At 34.7% G+C, this 27259-nt stretch overlaps 1 protein-coding gene across 6 annotated transcripts in view; it reads right to left on the bottom strand.

Annotated features, from left to right (window-relative positions):
* RASAL2 (RAS protein activator like 2) overlaps positions 1-27259 on the bottom strand; it is a 320395-nt gene that overhangs the window by 166307 nt on the left and 126829 nt on the right. For all 6 annotated transcript variants that reach the window (XM_074308462.1, XM_074308456.1, XM_074308463.1 and 3 more), the window contains exon 2: positions 1570-1697. In XM_074308462.1, the coding sequence (XP_074164563.1) occupies positions 1570-1697 (128 nt within the window). The remainder of the gene's footprint in view (positions 1-1569; positions 1698-27259) is intronic.

Below are 27259 nucleotides of genomic sequence, written 5' to 3'. Positions count from 1 at the left end.
ACTAGCCAAAAACCTACAATTGACAGGAGGAAACTGAGGCCCAAACAAGTAGAGGAAATGATCCAAGTTCATAGACAATAAGTAAAAAGGCCAATATTTGAACTTAAATTACCCAAATCAACTTAAGTTATCCAGTGTATTTTCCACTAGAACAGTTTGGTTAAAATTAAGATATGGTATTATAACTATATATTTCTAAATCTACTTAAACCTCTCTCTTCAACTGCTACAGGCAATAACCATAACTGTTTATATCAATATCCATTCAGAATATTTGCTGTAGGACTGCATGGTGCAAAAAAAACAAAACAAAACAAAACAAACAAAAACCAGCTGCATGAATGTTTGAATTAAAAATATTAGTGATAATGTAAATAAAATAAAGATGGGAAATTAAAGAGTTTCTTCCCCCCAAAAAAAAAATAAAGCAGGTGGGGGGGAGAAGGGGTGGGAGCTGTATATGAAAAACCTCAACCAGGAATCTTCTCTCACAGAATTTACCTGCCTTGAAAAGTATTTGTATGATAAGGAAAGATTCAAACAATAAACATTTATTATCTACAAGCACTGGGAATACAAAAGCAGTCCCTGCCCTAAAGGAAATAACATTCTAATGGAGTAGCAACATACATGTATGTATGTACATATGTAAACGTACAAGTTTTCATAGTCCTGTGACTATGAAAATACAGACTAGAATAAAAGTAATCCTAAGAAGAAAAACTCAAATAATTAGGGAGAGTGAGAAAAGTCTCCTGAAAGATGGTATTTGAAGGTAGTTGGTATAGAAGATGATATTTGAGTCTTGAAAGTAGCATGGGATTCTAAAAGATGAAGGTAAAGATAAAATGTTTAACCAATCTAAACAAAAACAATCCCTAACTATCAGAAAAAAGATAAATTTTCAAGGGAAAATAATCAATAGCAAAAAAAGTATTACCAATATTTAACACTGCCAAAGAAGTTGGTTTCCTTTTTGTTAAAGTATGTTGTAAATCATGTTTTTGCTCTTCCTTCTCCCCACCCTAAATTATTTCTAAAATATTAACTTTAATTTTTAGGGTTATTCTATTTTTGGCTACAACTCAGACATCATAACTTTCTCCACCTTCTTCACTTAATTAAGGAGAATCCCTTCCACCAGTTTCTCTCCTTGTGAAGAGTCTTAGGATATGGAAATGATTGTTGAGTGTTATTAATTTGTGCTTACTATAATATCATAGGCTCTATGTGAAATCAGTGAAGAAATCAGAGTAAGAAATTTCTGGGGAAGAAGATCTTTCTACCAAAGCACATCTGTAAGGCATTATTAAAGACATAATTAAGGTGGTGCCAAAGTCAGTTTTTTAAAGTTTGTCTAGTTCTGCTGTTCTCTAATCCAAGTTTCTCCTCATTTTATTGGGTTGATTCTCCAGTAATTTCACTAGCTCATTACTGTATTAGAAGCAGTGGCAGGTTCCTTGTCGTGTATACTTCAGAACTCCCCCAATTTTTTCCAAAATGTAAACAAAACTTATGTTGTTTATCTCAGGAATGAGAAGTGTCTCCCTTCAGTAACACCCATCTCACCTCCTTCTCTTTGTTGAGCAACACCAACTGGCTATCTGTGAGTATGCAATACTTCCGCTCCCATGTTGTTGTTTCAGTGTAGGGTGACTGGCCACATGACAGACGGTGAGTGGGTGGCCCTTTCACATCTGTATAAGAAAATGAAAAAATAAAAGGCATGACAGCTTGTTAGTATGTCTAATTAGCCATCATTATAAGATTCTCTATCAAAACAAAATATTTAAGAAGGTATTTCTAAATATTAAAAGTTGAAAGAGTAAACTTTATTTGTTGTTTTTTAAAACTCTTTAAAATATGCAATCAATCTGGACAAGGTAGCAAATCTAGGGAGCAACCTAGGACTCAGATGTGAGCTGCAGAGAAGCAGATGGAAACAGATTCATCTTGTATACTTTTTTCTCATTGTGCCAAAATGGAAAAAAAAATTACTATCTTAAATTAAATCAGATAACATTCAAAGTAAAAAAAAATTAAGATAAGACAGATTAGGAATTAAAATAGAAGGCATGCCTGGTGTCAGAAGTACCTGAGTTTAAATAGAGTTTCAGACACTTAGTAGCTGTGGAACCCTAGGCATGTCTGTCTCAGTATCCTCAATTTAAAATGTGGTTAATAATAGCACTCCCCTGCCATGATATTTATAAGGTCTTTAGCCTGGTACCTTGTAGGTGCCTGTTCCTAATCTGGGATCCATAAACTTTTTTTTATTTTAAAAAATATTTTGGTAATCAATATAGTTACTTTGTAATCTTATTTATTTAATTTTATTTATTTAAAAACATTATTCTGGGAAGAGATCCATAGATTCATCAGACCTAAAGGAATCTATGACAGAAAAATGCCATTAAGAACTCCTATATTACAAGGAAGGTAACAAAGTCGGATAGCGATTGACTGTTTGGTTCAATTCAATTCAACAAACACCTTGAACTGTTGCAAACTAGCAGGGAGAGGGTACCAACAGCAATAGCTCTAATACAAAATAACAGTGCAAATTATGTAAGGTCCAAGGGAACCAGTGAAGGGACCAGAGGAATCAGATGAGCATTTGAGCTGAGTGGTATTAGAAATTGCATAAAATATGAGCAAGAGCTCTGGACCTTGATTTGGAAGATCAGCATTCCAATGCCAACTCTTCCACTTAATAGTTTTGTGACTTTGGGGAAAGTTAATTAGCCTCTAAGTTGGCTTCCTCACTGATAAAAAGAGGCTAATAATACTTTTGTAAGAAAGTGCTTTGTGAGCCTATGGTGCTAAAAATAAACGTGAACTATTAATATTATAAGGACCGACAGATTTTCAGCACTTGGAATAGACGTGGGTATAACAGGCATAGGGAGCATACGTGCAAAGTCAAGGATGTAGAACACTGTAGGACATGTTTAAAAGGATAGTATGTACTCCAGTCTGGCTAGAGAAAACAGTGTAAGTGGAAGGTGCTGGTATAAGATAAAGTAAGAGAAGTAGAATTATAGCAAATTATGGCTTAAATGTCAAGTAAAAGTGTCTGAAGGTTGGTCAGGAATAAAAGGGAATCACTGAAAAGCTTTGGAAGAAGAATGACCTAGGCAAATCTATGCTAAGAAAGATGAGTCAGGAATAGGGAATAGTTTAGAAGGAAAAGAAAAGAGACATAGGAAAATGTCAGGAGGTTCTGGTCAAGTGGTAATGAGCACTTTATATGAAGATCTCAGAAATGGAAACACAAATAAGGGAATCAATGACAGGAAGAATTGCTGAGATTCAGTAATTAACTGGATACCAATTGGATAAGAGATGAGCAAGAGGGAAAGATTAAATCGTGTTTTATTTTGTTTTAAACAGCGCAAATTGAATAAATAATGGTGTCAGTGAACTCAAAAGAAAGAGCAGATGGTGAGGAGAAAATAATATTTGTCTGTTCTAGTCATGCTAAAATTTCAAGTATTGGAGGTATATACACCTAGAAATAGCCTATCTATGTAAAGGGCTGAAACTCTCGAGTTAATGCACTGAGGTTGGATAATCGAGCACTTGAGGCTAATTATCAATTCTCTATGAGAATATGCTTGGTAAATGGCCCTTCCCACTATCCTGTGCTGGCCCAATTGTTTGGTGTATACAAAGAACTGTAGGAGGGATTAGAAAGTGGAGTGAGACTAGCCAGAATTACTTCTGAGGGGAAGAAGAGGAGAGGTCACGGAGATCCTGAGCGTCCATTCCCTTCACTTCTACAGCTAAAGACCAAGAATAAAGACTAAGGACTTTTGCTTATCCTGACTCAGTCTGATTCTAAGGTATCCAGCGTGTTAATGCGGTCATCACATATATATAGTTATAAATCCAAAAATGGACCTCAGAGCTAGGGATATAAACTTGAGATTTATCTGAATCGATCTGATTTTTGAAAGTAGAAGTGAATGAGCCTGCCAAAGAAAGAAATAAAAAGGATAGAACTTTAGGAAAAAAGATTCTCTATAGTTCCTGAATAAGTAAAATGAAAGGGAAAGACCCCTGGATCAAGACTAGGAATGGCAGGAAGTAATCAGAAGGGAAGGAGAAGTGGAACAATAAGAGGGTATGGTTGGAAAGCAGAAGTTCTTAGATCTAGTTTGTAGATCTAAAGAAAGAAAGAAGCCTTAAAACCAGCAAGTCCAGTATTAGAATGTATTCCATGATTACAGGTTATTTAGTTTCATCACTTGCTAAGGTGCAAGATTCAATCACACTGGTTGGTATAAGATTGAAGTAGGATGGGAAAAGTTGTTTGAATTAAACAGTTCAGGAAATTGTATGGTCAAGGTGTTAAAGCAATGGTCAACAAGAATTGCTGAACTCCCCAAGGATTATGGCAAAAGATGAGATAAAGATCATATTCTTATTGTCAGGATAAAGTTTTCTGAACTGTTTTTGCCTATGTTGATTGGTCCTAATGGCTCTAAGCTTGAAATTTCATGATTCTATCATTTTGATAAACTTTCCGATAAAATTAACCAAACATTTATTACATTGCCACTAGAGGGCAGAAAAACCTTAAGAACAGTATATACAGGGCAAAGACATACTGTTGTGGTGTGTAATTAACATTATAGTGGATCCTCCAACCTTAGGGAAGATAGAAAGACCACAAAGGGTCTCTCCCAACTATTCTTTTAATACTTATGAGATATCACTTCCAGGTAAAATGATTTCAACTGGGGAAAAAATCATTAGACATACACAATCCATTAAGTAAGACTTTTTGATGATTACATATATATGAATATTTTTAAACACTAGAATCATTTCATTTAAGCTCTTGGGAGATAGACTTATTTTAAATGTATTATTCATTACTATTTGTGGTTGCTGCCACTGGGAATAATTTAGAGTACAGTAATAGAAAACTTAAAACACTCAAGTAGGCAGTAAAGTTGAATAAAAACAACAATGCAAAAATAAACTGAATCATAAGTAGATATAGATGATATATGTTTGAATTTGTGTACATATGATTATTAGTTTAAATAAATATTTCCTGATCTTAATTTTTTAACTTTAAATTTCTTATCCTTCAGAACTCATCTCCAGGAGCTGCTCTCCCGAATCAATGAATTTCTTTTTCATTCTTGCCTTCTGTTAACCTCAGAATTCTCAATGAACTCCTTATTCTCAGGAGTCCTTAATGGAGAATATCTATTCACAAATCAAAGACATCTTTGAAGATATTTGTAGGAAATAAGCAGAGTTTCCTATCTTATTGTTTGAATATGAAAAAGCATTTGATTCAACAGAGCAAACATTGTCTTAAAGAGTTTCTTCTAATAGGGGTTCTCTCATTCATATGTTAAAAATCTTCAAGATTTCTTAAAGACAACAAGAAGGTGAAGAGACTAAGCATCGATTAAATGGCTACAATATGCAAGACCATGCTAAATTTCCTCAGTTCTTTCAAGAGATCTTCAAATGTCACAGATTTGTCGGCTCTCACCACTTTGCCCTCCTCTAGACATTCTGCAACTTATCAATGTTCTTAACACTTCTAGTGATCAGAATTTAAGACTATTTTATAAGATGAATATCACTCGTTTATGGTGAGGATGAGGAAGCCAGACACAAGTGTATGCTCCAGTGGTACCCTTGTGATATCAGGAGAAATCTGGAAGTGTCTAGTCTGTTGGATGGAACTTCTGTGGCAAATGATATGAATAAGAGTTTCCCAGGATGAGCAGGTCTATTTGGGTTGTGATTTTAATCACTATAGAGAACTCCCAAACCCATGAAAGCACATTTCCATTTTAGCACTTGTAAATGTGGCCAATGGATATGGCAGAATGGATAGAGTACTGTATTTGGAGACAAGAATTTCTCCGTGCAGATCCCGCCTGAGATACTAGCAAGATACAACCTCTCTCATCCTCATCAGTTTTTTATATCTGTAAACCTGTTGTGGAGATCAAATAAGATATATAAAATGTTTTGTAAGCTTTTAAAGGGCTATATAAATGTAACCTATCATCATTAATTTTTATTATTTTATCTATCACGATATTCTTTTTTATTATTATAGCTTTTTATTTACAAGATATATGCATGGGTAATTTTTCAGCATTGACCCTTGCAAAACCTTCTGTTCCAACTTTTCCCCTCCTTCCCCCCACTCTTTCCCCAGATGGCAGATAGATCAATACATGTCAAATATGTTAAAAGTATATGTTAAATAATGTAATCTATTATTAGAGAATATCTTAGATTTTTACTTGATGGACTCTTTTCTATTGTTACTATAATTATTTAGATTCTCACCTTTCCCTCCTTCGATCAACAAAGCAAAACAAACTTCCCAAGCCATCCCAAATTGAATTTGTTCAACAAATATCAATGAAATCTATTTAATCAGAACAGTACAAGTGCATAGAAACCAAAACTTCAATAGGTATCATTTTGAATTACATTTCAAAATAAAAGAAAGTCAATGAAGACATAGGGGAATTTTTGTAGCTATTTCTTCTTAATATTGATTCTTCAGAATTTCAATGTTTTTTCTGCTACTCAACTTGAATTTTATGATGATTTCATTTTAAGTTACTCAATGGAATTCAAATTCTTCATAATACTTAGGGGGAAAAGATATTGGGCCTGAACATAACTTATTAAACATAAATCTGAACCCATGCTCTTAATGGTATAATCGAGCCTCAAGGCAATACAGCAGAACTGATTTCTGGGATAGATACTTGAGACAGGTAATGAAAGAAAGAGAGGGCAAAGGACTCAAACACTGCTCTAAAAAGAAAAAAAAATTACAAATTTGGAAGAGAAAAGATTGAATCAGACAATTAGCAACATAGGCACAACCTAATATATTTATTGTCTCCTGATGTGGCACTCATTTGCTGGCCTGAATCACTGCTCTTATAAACACTTTTGATTTGGATTTTGACCATGTTCTTCCCCAGATTGTTTATATCACACCCCTATGAAGCATTTACTTATTCAGGAACAAAAGAGGACACTTCCAAAGTTGGAGCTCCCCCTAGCAGAAAGTAAGCTCCTGAGGGCAGGAATTATTTCACTTTTATATTGATCTTTTTAGGACCTATCTTACAGGATTAAGCTTACTAAAAGCTTATTGATTAATTTGCTTGCAAGACTATCATAGTTTGTTTTACTAAAAATGCACACATAAACTATTCAAACAGATTACTCAAACCACTAGTTAGATTTCTCCCACAACACAAGGAATATTTTCAGGGTCAAGTGCCCAGACTTCTGCAACCTTAAAGGGATGTGCCAACTTTGTATATAAATTTAGTGGTTTTGTGGTCTAGACAAGATTTCATTTGAATGAGTAACTCCCATGTGTAAGTTTGACATGTGAGCTGTACTGCCCACTATAATTTAGCTGAATAGAAAACTTCTGAGCATAACCTAAGCAACAAAACATTAGTAGTCTCCTTCCATGAAATTCAGGGTAGAGAACAGGATAAAGAACTTCTACAGCAATAGACCCTACTTATGTAAACCACTACATAGAATACAGTCATATGCTATTCAAACTTTGAAAACAAAAACTGCATTAGAATTCTGCTTGGGTAATAAGTAATGACTCAAAAAGCAAAACCCATCAAAAACAGAGACTCCTGGGATACAAAGTTGCCTTGTCATTATGAGAACAATGATAAAATAAAGATTATAAATTAAACCCATCGGCTTTCCTGATAAAGTCCTAGGCAGAATCTGCTAATGCTCTTTGGTCTTAAAAGTTCTAAATCACTTTTGATTAAACAGCTGGGCTGCCAGCATATGAAGTCTTCTCTAAATCTAAGTCTATATCTTTTTTTTTTTCAGACCTTTCTGATATATGAAGTCTTCTCAACTTAAAAAGCAAGTCAATCTTATCTGAAGTCCTCTCTATTCTCCTGTATTATCTCCAGAGCATAATAGCATGTATATAGTACTGTTCTAAAGAAGAGAGACAGAGACACAGAAACAGAAAGAGATAGAGCCAGAAAGAGATAGAGACAGAGCCAGAAAAGCATCGTATAGAACAAAATATGGTCTTCAAAAGTGTCAAAAGATGCAGATGCCAAAATAATAAAGACAAATAAAAAAGGATAACAAGTTTAGCAGTTAAAAATTCTATTGGCAACCTTGGAAAGAACAGGGATGTGGTCCAAAGTCTGGATTAGCTGAGTAGAGATTAAAACAAGACATGTAGATTGTAGGAAGTGTGGCAATAAGAGTGGAGAGAGAACTATAAGACAATTCTGAAATGAAGGAGATTTTTGTTGTTGTTTTGTTTTGGTTTTCTTTTAAAGAAAATGGAGATCTAGGCATGTTTTAGGAAAGAGCAAGGGATAAGAAAATCAAGAGGATAAAAGAGAAGAAGGGAGGATCTACATGAAGAATGTACAGTAGTATTATTGGTCTCAAAGTTTAGGAAGAAGCAGCACTTTGCTTTCTAGATAAATGCTCATGACTCCTTGTGATTCAAAAATGGACGAGTAATTATGCAAATTTGCCAACCACCTTTTGGTTATTTCATTGCAAGGTGGACTAGAGAAGAAAAATCAGATTAAAAATAAGTCAGTTAATCTTTCTCAACAGTTCCAACAACAAAAAATTGATATAAAGTTTAAATAATTAGATAAAATTGTATTTGAAAATCATTTGTGGATTTGATTTAAGCTTCCTCATTCCTATTATCAAGGATGATTGAAAGCTGATTCTTGACAATAGCTAAAAATGACTGGCCCATTTTAAAAATACTTAGATAACAATATATTTGTAGAACAAGCAATGTAGAATTTTGTCCTATTTCCTTCACTGATTTTTCCTTGCTTCTCCAAAACCACTCCTACTGGTTTCACTCCTAATTTTGAAATTTTCAATATTTATTTTTAGTACTTCAAATTTTTTAGGAAGATGAATCAAAAGGAAAATTCTTTGTATCAAATTTTGCATCATTTTTTAAAGGGTATTTGCTTTGTTCTCCACGTTGGAAGTTTTATATCTATCTATAGGTAATATCCTAAAGATTTTGTTCAACAAATGTCTATTAAATAACTCCATAAAAAGCATAGTGATGGAGTGAAGACACAGATATTAGTTATACAAGGATAGATACATATAAGTAACCCTTAATGAAAAACAGACTAGGCAGAGATTGCTTGAATGCAGAAAGCATTGTCCATTATTCAATCCCCACCTATCTAATACCATTATAATACAGCATTCAATACAGGTCACTTAGTTTACCAGTAGAACTGCAAGGTCATGTCACATATTCCATCAAATGATAAATAAAAACATGATAATAACTTAAAAGGAAAAAAAATTATATGGCTTCTCTGCTCTGTTAATCTTTCTCTGGGAAGGAGAGCCTCACTGTCACATCATGGGACATAATAGAATATCTAATATGACAGTGTGCCTTTCCTTCTTTCCTCTAGAAAGTCTGTTAGGCATGAGTAAACAGCTACAAAACTTGTGTTCTCTTGGTAAAATTAAGAACTTGTCTCTCTCAAACTGTGATCTCAGAAGGAATATGATCGGAAGGGAAAGGAGAAAAGATCCAGCAAGACAAGTAAGCAATCTACTTGGGAAAAAAAAATGCCAGTCTCTTCATCTATAAAATCAGGGTACTGGGCGCAATGGCCACTAAGTTAGTTTCTATGAGCTCTCAGCCTATGAACCCTAAAAAATGCTTTTCCTGAAGCTTTTTTTGAGTTACTTGGAGCTTAAATTGAAGGAAGTACTTTTGAATTATTACATGTTTTTCTATCCAATATTTTGTCAGTTTGACATGATGGTCTAAAATAGGTAGCAAAATAGCAATATACTTACTACCTTTCAAAGTTAACATTGCACAATAACAGTATGAATGGAGACCTCTGGGAATGAGAGATTCTTGGGAGTGAATACAAGCCCTTCTGCTTCAATGAGTTTCAACTGGTTCTTTAATAAATAGCAGTGGTTTCACATTTCCATTCTCTGTGGCAATTTAAAAGATAAAAATTATGGGAAAAGTATGTGGAGAAGGACTGGGAGGAATGCAAACACACATATATATACAAAGGCACACATTATTTCAAAAAATTATTCTTGACCCTATAGAAATGTGAATTCTGTCAGGCACTACCCCTTTCATATGTGGATATTTTGGTTGCTAAATAAACCATCAAATGAGCATTTTTATAAGGATAAGATCAGTTTGAGAAGAAAACAGACTGTCAAATAAAATACTGAGGAGAAATAAACAGTAATAAGGACTTGGGGGGAAAAAAAGACCTGTCCCTGAGATGGATGTTGGAAGGCAAAGCTTTGAAGAGTTAAAAATGGTTGCTGTGCATTGTTGTCCCTTAGCTCACTTTCATATGTGACTATTTTCAGAGTTTTGAAGGATATATCTGAAAAGCAACAGATCAAATACCTGTTGATAATTTTGGCAAGATCACTTATGGATCACTGAGGACCATCAAACAGAAAGACAGGTTTTTGTTTTTGTTTTTTGAGTTTCACAATATAAATTAAGACCTGAATTATTGGTTGGGGAGAGCCTGATTTGAGCCACTAGAAACCAAGGGAACAAGGATAGATGATCAGATGAGGATAAAAAGGGTTTGAAAAAAAGGAAGTTAATTACAGGAAAAGTCAAGAGTGGACAGGAGACACAAAAGGCAATAAGAGGAACTGCTTACAGAAGTTGGCAGGAGCTTAGCAAAGTTGGCAGTCAGTTAATACATCAGTCAATAAGCATTAATTTGGCACCTATTATATAACAGGACCTGTGCCAAGTTTTACAGAGGCAAAAAAGGTAAAATAGTCATTGCTCTTACAGAACTCATAGCCTAACCAGTGACTTACAAAGCAACAACACAAATAAGATATATACAGGTTAAACTGGGGGTAAGCTCAGAGAGAAGAAACTGAGAGGACCGGGAACAGCCTAGAAAGGTGGGACTTCTGCTGAGATTTGAAGGAAACCAGGGAGGCTGGAGATGAGGCAGGAGAAAGAGTCCCAGACATGGAGCACAGCAACGTCAGCAAGTGGAACGCCACATGGGAGGACTAGCAGGAGGTCACCAACACTAGTCTGGGGAGTCCAAGAGGGGGAGAAAGGCCTAAGAAGATGGGGAAGATTGGAAGGGGCCAAGTAAGGCAGGGCTCCACAAGGCCAACAGACAATTGTACTTTTGATCTCAAGGCTAAGAGGGAGCTGTTGTTGTTGGTAGAATGGGGGACCCACATGACATAGTGCACCTAAGCGATAGGATGATTAATGAGAGCTGAGGGAAGGACGGCTTGGTGAAGAGTCTGAGCAGAGATGCCAAGCAGGAAGCTACAGCAACAGTTCAGACATGAGGAGATGAGGGTCAGCACCAAGATGGCGGCAGTGCCGGCCAAAAGAAAGGCGGAGAGAAGAAAGAAGGGCTCCATCACTGACTGGGTAGGAGGGATGAGAGAAGGAAGAGTCCAAGATGACCCCGAGCTTACAGCCTGCGTGACTGGGAGCACAGCGGGACTTGGCAGTGTAAGAAGTATCTAACAAAGGGACATCCGAAGGGAGATGTCTTAAAGGGCCTTGGAGATGTGAGACCAAGGTTAGAAGAGAGTGTAGGGCTGGCTAAGAGTATCTGCAGAGAGGTGATAACTGAAATCATGGATGCTGATGAGATCACCAGATAAAATAAACAAATAAAATAAAAAGAGAAGACACAGGAGAGATTTATAAGAAAGCTCCATTTTATTGGGCCTGATGTAACTGAAGGGAAATAGAGAAGGGACAGTCAGTGGTTCTCAGACAACCAGAAGAGAGGAGTGTCATGGAAGTCTAAAGAAAAATATGTCAAGGAGAAGAGAGAAATTAATAGTGTCAAAGGCTGCAAAGAAGATGAAGAGAATAAAATTTGAGATAAAAACCATTAGATTTGGCAATTAGAGATCATCAGCAACTTTGATGGGTGCAGTTTTGTTTGAATGAGGAGGTTTGGAGCCAGACTAGAAAGAATTAAGTAAGAATGAAAAGGAAAGGATCTGCACTTGTTTTGTTGGGACACACCATCAATGGGAAGAGAAACATAGCTTTTCAGAAAAATGCCTGGTCAGAGAACAGTTTCTCTCACACTCTCCTATCTTGGTTCACCTGCTACCCATCTGACTACTTCTCAGTTTTCTTTACTAGCTTCAAATCCCACCCCTTACCTGTGAATGTACTTTAGCCTCTGGGCTTAGCTACTGTCTTAAGCTGTTAGATTGATGATGATGATGATGATGATGATGATGATGATGATGATGATGACAGTAATAATAGCAATGGTGGTGATGATGCTTAGTTAACCCAGTACAATTACTGACTGTAGAGCTACATGTAGAGATAATTCTTAGTAAACACAGCACATTGGGAAGCATCCCAAGACATATAGAAGGGAAGTGGAAAAATTATTCATAACCATGTCAATAATGACAGCAGTCACTTAATAAATGCCTATTAACTGACTAAATATAATAATGGCATCTTGATTCATTAGATTCTTTCACTCTAAGGTGTGAATGATCAAACTGAATTACATTAGCTAAAATAAAGCTCTATTTTATTTTTCTTCAGCCTTTTAAAAAATCATTTTTAAAGAGACTTAGGTTTATTCTGAATTTATCTTATTTCTATGGCATAATGTAAAGCAGGGATTCTCAAACTACGGCCCACAGGCCAGATGCAGCCTACTGAGGACATTTATGCAGCCCGCTGGTTATGGCAAATGGGCTGAGGGGCGGAGACAGAGTGTGAGTTTTTGTTTTTACTTTAGTCCTGCCCTCTCACAGTCTGAGGGACAGTGAACTGGCCCCCTGTTTTAAAAGTTTGAGGACCGATGATGTAAAGAATAATGGACTTAGAACCAATGACCCTGAGTTTTGATCCCAGATTTATTAAACATCTGGATGTTTTTAAGACATTCAAAATACCATTGAACCTCAAAGTCATCAGTAAAATTAGGGGATGGCTTAAGTAACCGGTAAAGTCCCTTCCAGTTTTAAATCAATTTTTAGAATCAGATTAGAAGTCACATAATAGATCATATATATTAAAGAACTAGATCTTACAGCCTAACAAGCAAAAACTCTAAGACTATGAAATCTACTTTGTCCAGAAACCTAATGGAATTGTGAGGAAATAAATTCCATCAAAGAGAATGTGTGTGTGTGTGTGTGTGTGTGTGTGTGTGTGTGTGTGTGTGTGTGTGTGTGTGTGTGTATCAAGCACCAAAAATTACTAAGACTATTAGAAAGTGAATGATTCAAATTTTTCAAGACACAAGGCTAATCAGGCCAGAATTGTTCTCCCTCCATCTTTTTTTGGGGGGGAAACTGAAGGATGTAAATCTTAATACTACTAATACAGCTGGTACTATCACTATATGATGCTGTTAAAACCAAAAGTCTTCCTTAGCTAACTACTTTAATTTGCTCCTCTCAAGAGAGGAAAAACAAGGCAGATCTTGATTAAAGGAACCTATTAAATAACTCTTCCTCTGCTGTCCTTTTTGAGGAAGAGCAAGCAGTAGGCAACACATGGCATTTCCTTCTTGTGAGTAACTTTCTTTATTCTATGATTTACAAAATGCATCAGCAAGAGTAGAAGTCTGGGAGTACTGTGTTCCTTCCCCATCTTTTACTAGGATTTGAGGCACAGAGTAGTCATATTAGAACCATCTCCAGAGAAAGACATGACAGAACAGTGTGGATGCACCTGGAGATTAAAGGAGATAAAGGGAATATTTGTCTCATGGTTACTTGTTTGCTCCTTTCAGATTAGTGAAATGTGTTAAGTCAACTCTAGGATGAAATATTTGGGACCTAGGAGTCATGCTTTCATCTCCAGAGGCTTATCCAGGCTCTGCTCTGCTTGTTTTATCTCTTCAGTACTACCTATTCCAAGATTAGTTTATGTTCCAAGGTCACTAAACAATGAAATATCTTAGAATAGAAGAGTTCTGACTGTTATTCGGAGATATGTGAGGAAAAAATGGAGGTGGGGGAAGAGAAATAAAAGGAAACAAAACAAAATAAAGCCAGCCTTCCCAGAAGTTGCCACTTGGGTATTCAATGCTTAATCAGTTCTAAAAAATGAGTAACTATGGTGTTATGACTAATGTCACTATTCATGCTGACAGATAGTAATCACTAAATCACTATCTCCCCTTCAATACCAACAACCATAACATTTCCATCCAAAGGTTACAATTTTGTCCTAAGTTTTTAAAGCAAAAATAAGAAAATATCAACTCAGCTTCCATTTTTCCCATGGAAAAACTATTATATTAATTCAAATGTTATTTAGTAATTATCTTCAGTTAAACAACAAAATAAATACCCTGAAGACCAACTTAATGTAGACTTTGTTTTTAGCTTCAGGATAAGAACTGCAGATACACAGAGAAGGAAAAAAAAAAAAAAAAGCAAACATTTATCAAATGGTTATTTCATATAGCTGAGAATAGTGAAGAAATACCCTCACAGAACATATTAAATAAGACAAATATATTTTTAAAAAGCTAATTTATCAACTAAGTAATTAATATTTTAAAAGTCTTTAACTTTTGCAATTAATAGAATAATAACTTATGGAATTTGCTAAAATAAAGGAAAATAGAAGCATACATAGCCATTAGACACAAAAATAGAAGAAGTTAACTGCTTAAAGGGCAATGGTATGCTGCATTTCATTTTGTTTAACTTTAGTATGACTCCTGAGCTAATAAGTCAACTTAAATTCAGTTGCACCACTACTATTATTGCAAAGTTGATAATACTTATTACCAATGCTTCCATCTAGCATTCTGACAAAGACTACCAAGAAGAAAGAGTCAAATGTCTTCTAACTATAAGAAATAAAATTCTATTCATTGCTGAGAGGGATAGAGGCAGGACAAGTGTGGTCCACATGCATTAATACTGATGGGGAGTGGGAAGGAAAAAAAAAAAAAGAGAGTCAATGTAAGATTTACTTAAGCAACATAGACTTTGTCTTAATTTAAAAAATACAAAAGAAAAAGATAAAATTTTCAACTTCAAAAATGAAACAAAACATTTCTAGTATTAAATGATAGAAATTCACAATTTCTTTTAGTTATGGTTTTCATTTATCCTAGTGGGAAAACGACTGATGTTAAGAATGAATTTCAATGTATGGTTGATTTGTTATATTTAGTACATCTTCCCAAATTAATGTACACCCACACTAGTCTCCTTCTGAACTGAATCTAGTCACTTTTCTTTAAGGACAGCTGCTGTGCAGGGAGAGCCAAATCATTTACTGAAATGGGAGGGAGGGAGGAAAGGAGAAAGAAAGAGAGGAGAAGGAGGAAAAAATAAACAATTTATTACCATTGAGAGATCACTTTTCACATGTTAAGTAATTGGTGACACAGCTAATCCTGTGACATTTTCCTCCCCTAAGGAGGAAAAAGGTAGACTTTATTTTAAAGATAAAATGAACACTACAGCAGCATTTACAATTACAAATAGTCTGACTACTCTCCAGAGCATTAGGTGAAATATTTTCTAAAGTTAAGATATCTTTCTTTAATTTGAGATTGTGTTAAAGGCACAATTCACTGAAATTTTGGGAAATATCACAAGTACACAGGATACCATACTAAAGTTAAACATCAGTTACTTACTGAAGACTGCTACACTTTAGGATCACATTTACAAACCCATGGATGTCAGTGACATATTCCAAAATATTTACAGCAGCACTTTTTATAATACTAAAATTCAGAAAAATCAATAGGAGAATGGCTGAAATAACAACAAACATTTATGTAACTATGATTATTTGCTAGGCACTTTGCTGAATGCTTGGTAATTATTATTTCATTTTATCTTTACACCAGTCCTGGAAAGTAGGTGCTATTATTATCATTCCAACTTTATAGATGAGGAAGCTGAGGCAGAGATTAAGTGACTTCCTATGTTTGAGGTCAGCCTTGGCTCTTTACCTGTTGTTTCACCTAGCTACCCTACAAATCATGATAAATGAATGTGAAATCATATTATTGAACTATAAGGAAGGACAACAATGAGGAATATAGGAATCAAACTTTCTTATAATTACAACTTTCAGAAAATAAGAGTCAGCTGTATTGACAGGTAGTAAGTTCCCTTTCATTAGAAATAAGCTAAATGATCTTTTTCGGGTATAGGCTGCACTTGTTGATCATTAGATCCTGTCAAATTCTGAAATAGTATGATTCTTTGAAAACAAAATTGGGCATGATTATTCTGGAAAACAAATTAACCCAATTTGTTTAATGTGGTTCTTCATTTCCAAGTTAGCTTTCCTTCATTCATGAATGGGCAAGAATGGGAATCCATTTATAGTCTATCCTAGTTCTTTTTCTTCCTCTTCTCTAATACTTGACTTTGATCATTTCACTAATTTACTAAAGGACATGCCAAAAACTCATTTTAATTAGTCTGAGTTTTGACAAATTCATGAAACCTCTGATATGTATAAAAAAGTATTGGAGAACTCTGGGAAGATGGCAGAATAATTTGGTAAATTTCAAGCTCTCCTGATTTCCCCCACAAATAGAACAAATGTGCATCTCAGGGAGCACATAGATTGATGAAAAATCAAGAAGATTAGGGACAGACCAGGGGTCCCTCAGGTACAATTCAACAAGATCTTTAAAAAAATCTTTGGCTGGAATTAACCTGTACAAATACCTCCAAACTACCTCTGCAGATACATCAAGTGGAGACACTTTGGGCTTTCGGGATGTGGCTAGAGCCTCAACAGGAACCCCAGAGACTTTCACCTCCAGGTCTGTTTGTGGAGTTGGGGTTTGAGTCTGGGAAAACTGAGGGAGCCTCAACTGATTGGGAATCCCAGGCCCAGGTATGCTGGGACAAGAAGGAACCAGGAACTGGTGAGTGCAGAGGCAATGGGACAGGGGTACTGCTGGGAGCTCTTGGTTTGGGATTCCTGGAAAGAGTGGAGAGCTGAAGGGAAGCTTAAAGCACCATCCCTCTCCCTTCCACAATTAGAGATGTTTACACTAATACCTCTTATTTAAAAAAAAAATGAACTGGCAAAGAAAGAACCCCACCATTGAAACATATTATGGGAACAGGGAAGACTGGGATTCATCTTCAGAGAAGGACACTTTAGTATTTAAGAAAAAAAAAAAAGCCTCTACCCCAAAGAATAAAGTGAAATGGCTCCCTGCCAGGAGAGAATTTAGAGAATTCAAAAAAGAATTCAAAATTCAAATGAGAGACATTAAGGAAAACTAAAGAAAAAAATTAAAACTATTCAAGAAAAACAAGAAGATTATGAAAAAAAAGTTTGTTCATTTGATCAGGAAAATAATTAATTAGCTAATTAGGAAAGGAGGTACAGCATCTCAAAAATGAAAATAACTCTTTGAAAATTAGAATCAAGCAAGGGGAAGTCAGTAAAATTATAAGGGACCATGAAATACAAAATAAATCATAAAGAATGAGGAAATAGAACAAAATATGAAACATCTTCTAAGAAAAACAACAGATCTGGAGAAAAGATCAAGACAACATAAGAATAATTGGACTACGAGAAAGTTGTGATCAAAAACTTTGACACAATAATGCAGGAAATAAAGTTGTCCTGGAGTAATAGAACATGAGGGGAAAATAGAAATAGAAAAAAATCCACTGATCACCACCTCAAAGAGAGTCTTCATGGAAAACACACAGGAGTATTATTGCCTAATATTCGAAATACTGAAAATACTGAATTTTGAAACCCTAAATCAAAGAGAACATTTTGCAAGAAACAAGAAAAAAACAATTCAAATATGTTGGAGCTGCAGTTAAAATTGTATAAGACTGATGAGCAGCTATAATAAAAGATTGCAGGTCTTGGAATCATATCTACAGACAAGCAAAAAAAAACTAGGCCTGGAGCCTAAAATATCATATCTAGCAAAATTATCTATACTTTTCAGTGAGAAAAAGGACATTTAATGAACTTTCAGATTTTCAGGACTTCCTATCTACCAAACTTGAACTTAAAAGAAAATTTAACATATAAGAGCCAATCTTATCAAAGAGCAATTTTAATGAATTCAACACAAATTTTTTAAACATGGAAAAATTGTTTATTTTTCTTCCCACGGGAAATGTGTACTTTTTGTTTAAGATTTACAACAACAATAAAGAAACTCTATATCAACTCTAAAGAAAGATTGGCAGAGTTAAGGTAAAAATAATAATCATGTTATACAAATGAGGAAGAATAGTCACAGAGGCATTGGAGGGGAGAGGGCTTGAGAGTTCTGAAAACCTATTCTTATCATGAATGAGTTCAACAGGCAATACTACAGATATACTGTGAAGAGCATAATACTCTCCATAATCTATAAAGAAATAAGGAGGGAAGGATGAGTGGATGAGGGAGGCAAAGGGTGAGGGAAGAAAATAAGGGAAGGATGCCTGGATGGGGGGAGGTTAAATAATAGTAAGCCAAGTTATGGAGCATAAAGAGTCAGTATAAATAGGGAAGATGTGTATATATGTGGTATGTATGTGTATATATCTACATATGTATATATAAATTTATCCTTTCATAACTAGAGCCTGTGTGTGGGTGAAAGATGAAATTGGACAAAGGATAAAGTAAATAAAATGTGCAGCAGAGAACAAAAGAATAATTTATAAAGAAATAAAGAAAAAACACAATTTTTCTACTTATATATACTTTCTTAAATTGGTTTATGTTGTCATATATTTTGAATCCTCCCTGATGTTCTGCTGTGCACATGATAATGTTCTCTTTTGTTTTATTTAGTTTTGTTTTGTATTGTTTTTCTATTTTTCTTTTTGCTAGAATAAAATAAATTTTTGGGAAAGAAAAAAGTATTAGGAGAGACATACAAAAACATTAATACACAAATCCTTGTTTTCATGGATTACAATTTAAAAGGGGATAAGTAATACAACCCAGATATACGAGAATTGCTTTTTTATTCCATAGCTCTGGAGCACAAAATTGGGAGAACCAGAAGTTGCAGAGAGGTAAATTCCAGCTTGATAATAAGGAAAACATTCCTAACAAACAACTATCCAAAAGTTGAATGAGTTTTCTCCTTATCAGAATTCTTTAAGCAAAAACTTGATGAATACTTTTGAAGAATACTGTTAAGAGAATTATTGTTACGGTACAAGTTAGACTAAATGACCTCTTTAGGTGGGCTTTCCTCATTTTCAGTAAACTAAGAGAATCTAAATTTAAATAAAAGATAAATTAGGATGTTATTCTTTAGTTTACAAAGCAATGCACAATAGGAGTCCTGTAATATTTATTGTAATGCATCATATTTCCTTATGATATTAAAATATGATATGAGCAAAATAAATAAGAAAAATATTTTAAAGAATACAGCTACAGGACAGAGTAAAAGGAATTTATACTGAAGAAAAGAAAAAAAAAATCTGGTCAAAGAAGTCAGAGAACTAATTCTTATCAGATAAGAATAAAGAGCACAGTAGTGATATGAAAGAAAACCCAAACTAAAGAAGTTAATTTCCCCAGTTCAGTAAGATGGAGTAGAAGGGGAAGGGGAGAGTGTACAAAAAGAAACAAAAAACTGAACAACAGCCAAAAATGTAGCTCAGTTAATGTGTAATTCTGATTACTGACTTACTTTTCCCATTTAATTGTTCTTGCTACATATGAAACAAGGCAGAAAAATTGTTATATTCAAGAAAAGCTCAATCTGCTTCAGTATTAGTTAGATCTTACAATGGGACCTATTATTATCTATCTATTTCAAAGAACACTAGTACTGCACCCATAGAACCTGGGTTCCAATCCCAGTGCTGACTCTTAACTGCTTATGTGACTTTGGACAAATTGCCTACACTCTCAGGGCCTCAGATATCTCAAATGTAAAATGAAGGGGCTGGACTAGATAGGTTCAGATCCCTTCCAGCTCTAGATCTGTGAGTTTATGATCCCATGACAAATATAGAGACAGAATAAAAGAATGGATGTTGGCTTATGCTATCGTATTTTTCGTTATTTTGAAACATCCATTCGTATTCTGAATAGGCAGGGACATACTGAAGCACATTGCTGTGTGGGACGGGGTTAGACCCCCTTACCCAAACTCAGAGGCATCTTCAGATACAAATAAGAAACATATAAACGTCCTTGCAAGGAGAGACCCAAGCACTCCAGGTAAGCAACTTAACACGTGTGTGGGCCTGGCAGGAAACAGTGAATTGATTAAGTGGCAAAAAGGTTCATTGGATGGACTGAAAAGGAAGTAACCATTGTCCAATGGCCAACAAGGCTGTCTACTTCCTGGGACACGTTTCTTCCTGGAGTTTAGACCTAGGGTCTGTCCTGCAATCTCTAAGAAATCTTCATGTGTCCCATTCATTTCTATCCTCCAATGTTCCCTTGTTCCCAATAAGAAAAAAAGAATTCCTCAACACTCAAGGGGTCATGGAGAAAGTATGGCTAAAAAGATGTTTTCCTGAAAAATATTTAGGAGTTTTTGTGGGAAAATAAACTAAATGTTTTGTACTAACATATATGATCTTCATGAAAATATTCTATAAAATCAAATGCAGAGTTGTTTTAGTAAATGGAAGCCCACATCTAGTACTAATCTGAAAACCTCAATCAGCAAATCCTAGTGTCCATTGTTCTCTCAATCTCCAAAACAATCTTCAAAAGTGAGCTCTAAAATTCCTGAAGTAGGTGAGGCAACAGGCAAGAAGCAAATAGTTACCAATAGACGATTTAGTTGCCAACAGAAATAAAATTGAAAGTAAAAAACACACATATACATATGTGCATATGAATAGATATAGAAATATATTTACACACACCTACACATAAGACAGATAAATAATACACAATTATTCCTTAGCACAATCACAACCATCTACTATAATGCTGATATTACATAATTACACAAAGTTCTTAATGGAAGTAAAATTAAGTAGAAGATAGATAAGGCAGATTAGATTGATAATAAATAATTGCCCCTAGAACAATTCAATCATCTGTAGGAGAGCTTAACTTCCCCTTCTGTAGGAAACTTTTCCAGCTAATACTTCTAGATTGTTTGAAGTGGGGAAAGGGATGTATTAGGAGGGGATGGGTATAAAAGGGAAACCAATATGAGGTGGTCAAGATGGCCAATACCTTCTAAAGTACCATAAATGATTTTATACATTTCAGGACAGACTAGTAATACTTGAGTAACTCACCCTCTTTAAATGTCTCCCTTCAAGTTTTTAATCATTTACAAGTCCCAAAATTAAATGCACCAATTAGAAGAAAGTAAAAGAATGGAACATTTGATAAGTGGTTTGGGCATTCTTTTAGAAGACCACTAAATGACTGATCATCTAAAGTCACACTTAAAACTCAAGTTTTAAACATAATTTAGCTGACATTTCTGTAATATAAGGTGTATTTCAAAAACAGTTCAACCTCCAACAAATAAAAGTTCTTGTTAACCTTATAATGTCACCAAAATGCAAGAACCAGTCCGTACAATAAAGTTTACATTTCTAAGAATTCTCAAAATATCCTATAGTTATATTAAGTCTTGACCACGATTTTACCCACATATCAAGAGGCTTCCCAGCACCACCATTCCACACCACTTTTCTGCTAGGCTAAAATTTCAATTTGTTCCATCTACCATGAATTTTGGGATTCCACAAAAGAGAATGAAATCAAAGCAGATTCTTCTCACTTAAAGAGAGGGACAAAGAGAGAATTAAATGGATTATATGTTCTTATTAATGGAGAGTGTCTCTTAAAAAAAACAAAACAATTGAACCTAGTTTTTATAAGCTTATATATATACACACATATATATCTGTCATATTATATGTATGTTTATAAGTTTTTATAAATCATATTTTCATCCCTATGCCCCCACAAAATCCTTGTTTTCCTTAGTAATGGTGTTTCCTTTTAAAAATAAAATATTCCCTTTACTAAAGCCAATTTTTCCCCCCTATGCATTTCCAAAAAAGGGATTTCTCTTTTCCTACTTGGCCTTGAAAACCTGTAACAATTTAATTTTATAAATTACATCATGCTGGGTCAGGGTTGCTCTTCTTTTATTCTCTCTTTAAAGTCTGAACAAGAATATAGCTTAATGTGGAAATATGTATCTAAGATCGTGAAATGTCTTTGCATGTTTTCCTAAGAGATACTTTTAATATTTTATAGTCATGTAACTTTAGGGGTGGGTAATATGGGTTATAAAAAGACTAGTTAGAAGAGAGTGAAATATAATCAATCAACAAGCGTTTATGCATTTATTAAACATTTACCATGTGCCAGGCACACATAACAATACTGAACTCTAAAATCTACTCAAGCCCCAACATACCTATAGCATCTGTGCCCTGGGATTGTTGTAATTATATGTTTATCATTAGGTCTGCAAGTGAAGTATAGAACACAGCATTCCCAAAAGAGCTATTGGTTTAGAATCCTCTTGTGCAAGCAGAGTTGAATCCTATATGAGTGTTTCTCAAAAATACAGTTTTGGAAGTAACAATGAAAAAAGAGATCTTAAACTCATTAAGATAACAACCCATCTCCAACTAACTATTTGGTGGTAGTACTGGTGGAAAAACTAAGAGCCAACTTTGGACTAATACATAAATAGGATGACAACTTCCACTCTCTACAAGACCAAAATAAAAACCTCCTTGGAAATTGCAGAATTTCAAAATTTTAAAAAAGTAAAGCACAAAAATTTCTGGTAATTAAACAGTCTAGTGGTTCTGATAAGGCTATATTCTATAAATAGAGTACGAAAAAGAATGTCATAATACAAAAATATATCTCCTCTCTGTTTCTCCAAATAGTGACACTGATAAAATAAGGAAACGTGATATCTGACAAAAAAAACTTTAAAAAAAATGCCAAAAAATACCACAATGTGGGAGAAATGTACAAGGAGGAGTGGAAATGAACAAAAGGGTGAAAAAACCAAGTATTTAATCTGAAAGTGTAGAAGAGACATTAAAATAAAGTAAAATTTTCTTTACACATTCCAACAGTTATTTTCATTTATGACCTACAGGTTAGGGCAAGAAGAAAAATTACTCATTATCTGAGTAGATAAAAGACACTGGCATTAGGGACACAAATACAATGAATGGAACAATTTTTACTTGCATAGCACTCACATTCTAAAGGGGATACAAGTATCCATATTAATATTTGCAGAATAAATAGTAAAAGAACAGATCCAAATAAATAAAAAAAGTATTAGATTGTATTGTATTAAATACAAAGTTATTTAAAGTTTTAACACAAGGTAGCTTGTGATGGAGGGCATGTGAAGTTGAGGTGACCAGGAAAGATTTCATGTATAAGGTGGTGAGGGTGTTAATTGTTGAAGAGATTCTGTGAGGTAGAGATTTTAAGCATGAGAGATGGTCCATGCAAAGACATGACCATGGGAAGAGAAAGACTGCATGTGAAGTACAGAGCAAAGGCCAGTTTGCTTGGATTGCAAAGTACTGGAAGAGGTACAATGTCCAATGATGCTGGAAAGAGAGGTTAGGGCTGGACTACTAAAAGGCTTTAAAAGTTAAACAGAAGAGTTTATATTTTACCTTTCGGGGAATAAGAAGTTACCAGAGTTGATTAATAGGTGTCACGTGGTCAGGAAAATCACTTTAGCATTAGCAAGGAAAATAGATTAGAATGGAGAAGAATGAATAAGGAGAACCAATTAAGAGGCTGTAACAGTAATCAAGAAGAGAGGTGACAAGGGCCTGAGCTAAAATGGTAGGTGAATGAGTAGAGAAATCTGCTCAGATTCAAGAGATGTCAAGGTAGAAATGGCAAAATGTGGCAACTAACTGGATGGGGGTGATAAGGATGAATGAGACTTTAAAATAATGCTGAGAAATTTAGGAAGCCTAGAAGGATGGCAGTGCTTTTGACAGAAATAGTGAAATTTTGAGAGTTGGTAGATTTGGGTTGAAAGGCAATGAGTTCAATTTTGAACATGCTGGGTTTGAAATGTCTCTGGGATATCAAGTTTGCAAGTCCCAGTGGGCAAATTGATCATGTGAGACTGAAGCTCAGCCTGGGCTGAATATACATCTAGGAGTCATGGTCATAGAAAAGCTTCCTTCAAAACAAAGAAAAACAAATTCCTGATTACTATGACTTAATAACAAGATAATTATTGAACTAAAGTATAATTTATTTTTCTTGTCACATCAAGCAGAAAATGCCTCTTTGCCTAAGAAAAATGAAGCAGGGGCAGCTAGGTTGCACAGTGGATAAAGCACCAGCCCTAAAGTCAGGAGGACCTGAGTTCAAATCTGATCTCATACACTTAACACTTCCAGGCTGTGTGACCCTGGGCAAGTCACTTAACCCTAATTGTCTGGAGAGGGGAGGGGGGAAGAAAAAAGAAAAGAAAAGGAAAAATGAAGCACTTTACCTGGTCCCTAAAGGTAGAGCCTATAAGGTAATTCTTAGCTAATTATTACATTCTCATAAGAGAATCTTGATGTTAACAGAAAACTCAGAGGCCTAAAAGAAGAATTTTTTTGTATAATATAACCACCCAGATATAGTTAGAAGTCTAATGAGAAAAGAACCCACTACCTCTCAAAGAAGCTTTTCCACTTTGGGATATATTTAATTATTAGCAAAATTTTCTCTACATCAAACTTAAAACTGTCTCTTTGCAATTTGCATGGATTGCTCCTAGATCTTTGCCAAACAGAACAAGCCATTTGGTACTGTTTCAAATCATGCTGACACTGCTGTCCCCTCTGCCATATCTTTTCTTTTCCAAGTTAAAGATGTCCTCAGTGACAAAATCATAGGTTAGAAATGGAAGAACATAAAAGACATCTAGAAATCCCAAGTTTTATAGATGAGAAAATAAAGAAGCTTCCCAAAGGGTCACATATGAAGTTGTAAAACAGGGCTTCTGACTCCAAATTCATTATTCTTCCCACTACAGCACACTACCTACATTCATGTCATCATTCAAAAGCCTTTTATAATCCTGATTCTCTTCCTCTTAACATGTTTATCAACAAACCCAGAACGGAACACTAGAGATATGATCTAATCAAGACACAGTATAATAGGATTATTGCCTTTATCATGCCTCTATTCAGCCTGAGTTTGAGAAGTTTTCTTAGCTGACATATCCCACTATTTATTATGTAATCTATTTAAAATCTCACAACTTTTTCCCAGACAAATTAACATTACAATGCCTCTCTCTCCCATACTTATGATGGTGGATTTTGGAAACAAAGTTGAAGGCTTGACATTTATTAACACTAAATTTCATCTTTTCTGATTTGGCACAATGTTTTAACATGTCCAAATCTTTATGAATTCTGACCGTCATTTATTATGTTAGCTTTCTCTTGAACCTTCCTCTCATAAAAAAATAGGTAAGTATGACATTGATGCTTCATTGAGGACAAAAAATTGTTACATATATATCTTATCTCTCTACATATACTTGGTCCAATACAATCACTTTCCCAATCTTCATTCTTTTTAATGCCATTTCTATCTTCTCTGTGAGCATCCTAGAAACTCTGATACTAGAGTACAAGTGTGGTCATTTCACTATCCTTGATGGAGAAAATAATTCATTGAAATTGATTTTTGCGAATCTTTTCCATTTTTCTTTTCTTTGTCATTTTCTTTGCATATTCATCCTGGAATGCCTTCAGGATGACTTCCCAGGTGGAAGATTTGCCAAGCTTTCATTAAACAGAGTTCATCCTCCATTGCTTCACTCTGCTTTATCAGATAATAATATTCATACACAACCCTTATCCTTCTTCATAAGATTTTACAAGTAAGTTTGTCTTCCAACTCTCCATTAAAGTCCTAATCCAATACCTTTCTGTTTACATGAGTATGAACCTAAGTTCTCAAGTAGAGTACAAGTAGTTTCTACCATGCTGGAAGATGTCAGGTGTGACTCTATTAAAAGACCAAGCCTGTTTCCTGAAGACCAGCCAAGTACATCAAAATGGCCCTTGTTGTGTTTCTTTACAGACAGTGACATTAGTGGGGTATAGGGTACTAAAAATAACAAATTTTAATTTGATTCATAGGATTCTAAAAATGATATTCTTTTCCAGTATCAGAGAGTGAACAATATTATTGCTGGAAGAGCTATGTCATATCAATCTTGACATTTTTACTATAAATTAAATCAAAAGAAAGAAGGAAGTTGTGGTTAAACGGAAGGATGATTTACAGATGTTCCTTAGAGAGGGACAAAGAAAAAAGTGAAATGGGTTTTATGGATTTTATCATGAATCCAATGACTATAAGAAACATTATTTCACAGTCAGAATATATATCATAATAAATATTTGCAAAAGGCCTTCATGAAAATAAATGCAGCTTGTACACAAATATTAGCTGTTGAAAATGAGATGGTAGAAAATTTCTATAGAGAATTTGATTGAAATCTCCAAAATAAATTAACATGCTTGATGAGTTTAATGCAAAGTGGGAAAATGGAGATGGAAAACTATATGGAAAGTATTATGTCAGAAGAAAGGAAGGAGAAAGGCTAAAGACTTATAGATTATGCAGAAGTGCTGTGCCTCTACAACATTTTCCTCAACAAAACAAAACAAAACAAAACAAAAATAACTTAAAGATATGGAAAGCATGAAATTCCATCACAAAGAATGAAACTAAGTACACTGTAGCAGACAAAAAAAGACTTATTACTGACATGGAAGTTATTCCCTAAGTCAGTTGTATATATCATCAGAGCTAAATGAAAAATTTGTAAAAAGACAAATATTTTTGGATTTCCATTTCCCCACCTCCAATTACTTGGTAACTTTTCCTTTTCAGGAATCTTGGGAATCAATTCTTCAATGTCCAAAAAATTATGAAATTTTGAGCACACATTTCTTTGTTTAAACTGTTCTGGTTCAACTACTCTTCTTAGCTTTGTTTCCTTTAGTGACACATCTATTTTCCTGAGTTACAAATGGAACTATGATAGCGTGCAAATGTGATAGTCTGCTTCTACAGATTCAATATGAAATATTCTAGTCCTCTGTGGTCATCTAGACTAAATACTATGTGAACAAGACAGCATATGACAAGTGGACATCCAATTCCTAAAGACCTTTAGAGAGATGGAACCCACTGCCTAATGAGGCAGCTTCTGGT

This window comes from Sminthopsis crassicaudata, chromosome 4 (assembly GCF_048593235.1).
Source record: "Sminthopsis crassicaudata isolate SCR6 chromosome 4, ASM4859323v1, whole genome shotgun sequence".
In the NCBI taxonomy this organism is placed as follows: domain Eukaryota; kingdom Metazoa; phylum Chordata; class Mammalia; order Dasyuromorphia; family Dasyuridae; genus Sminthopsis; species Sminthopsis crassicaudata.
This window is presented reverse-complemented; position numbering and strand designations above follow the sequence as displayed.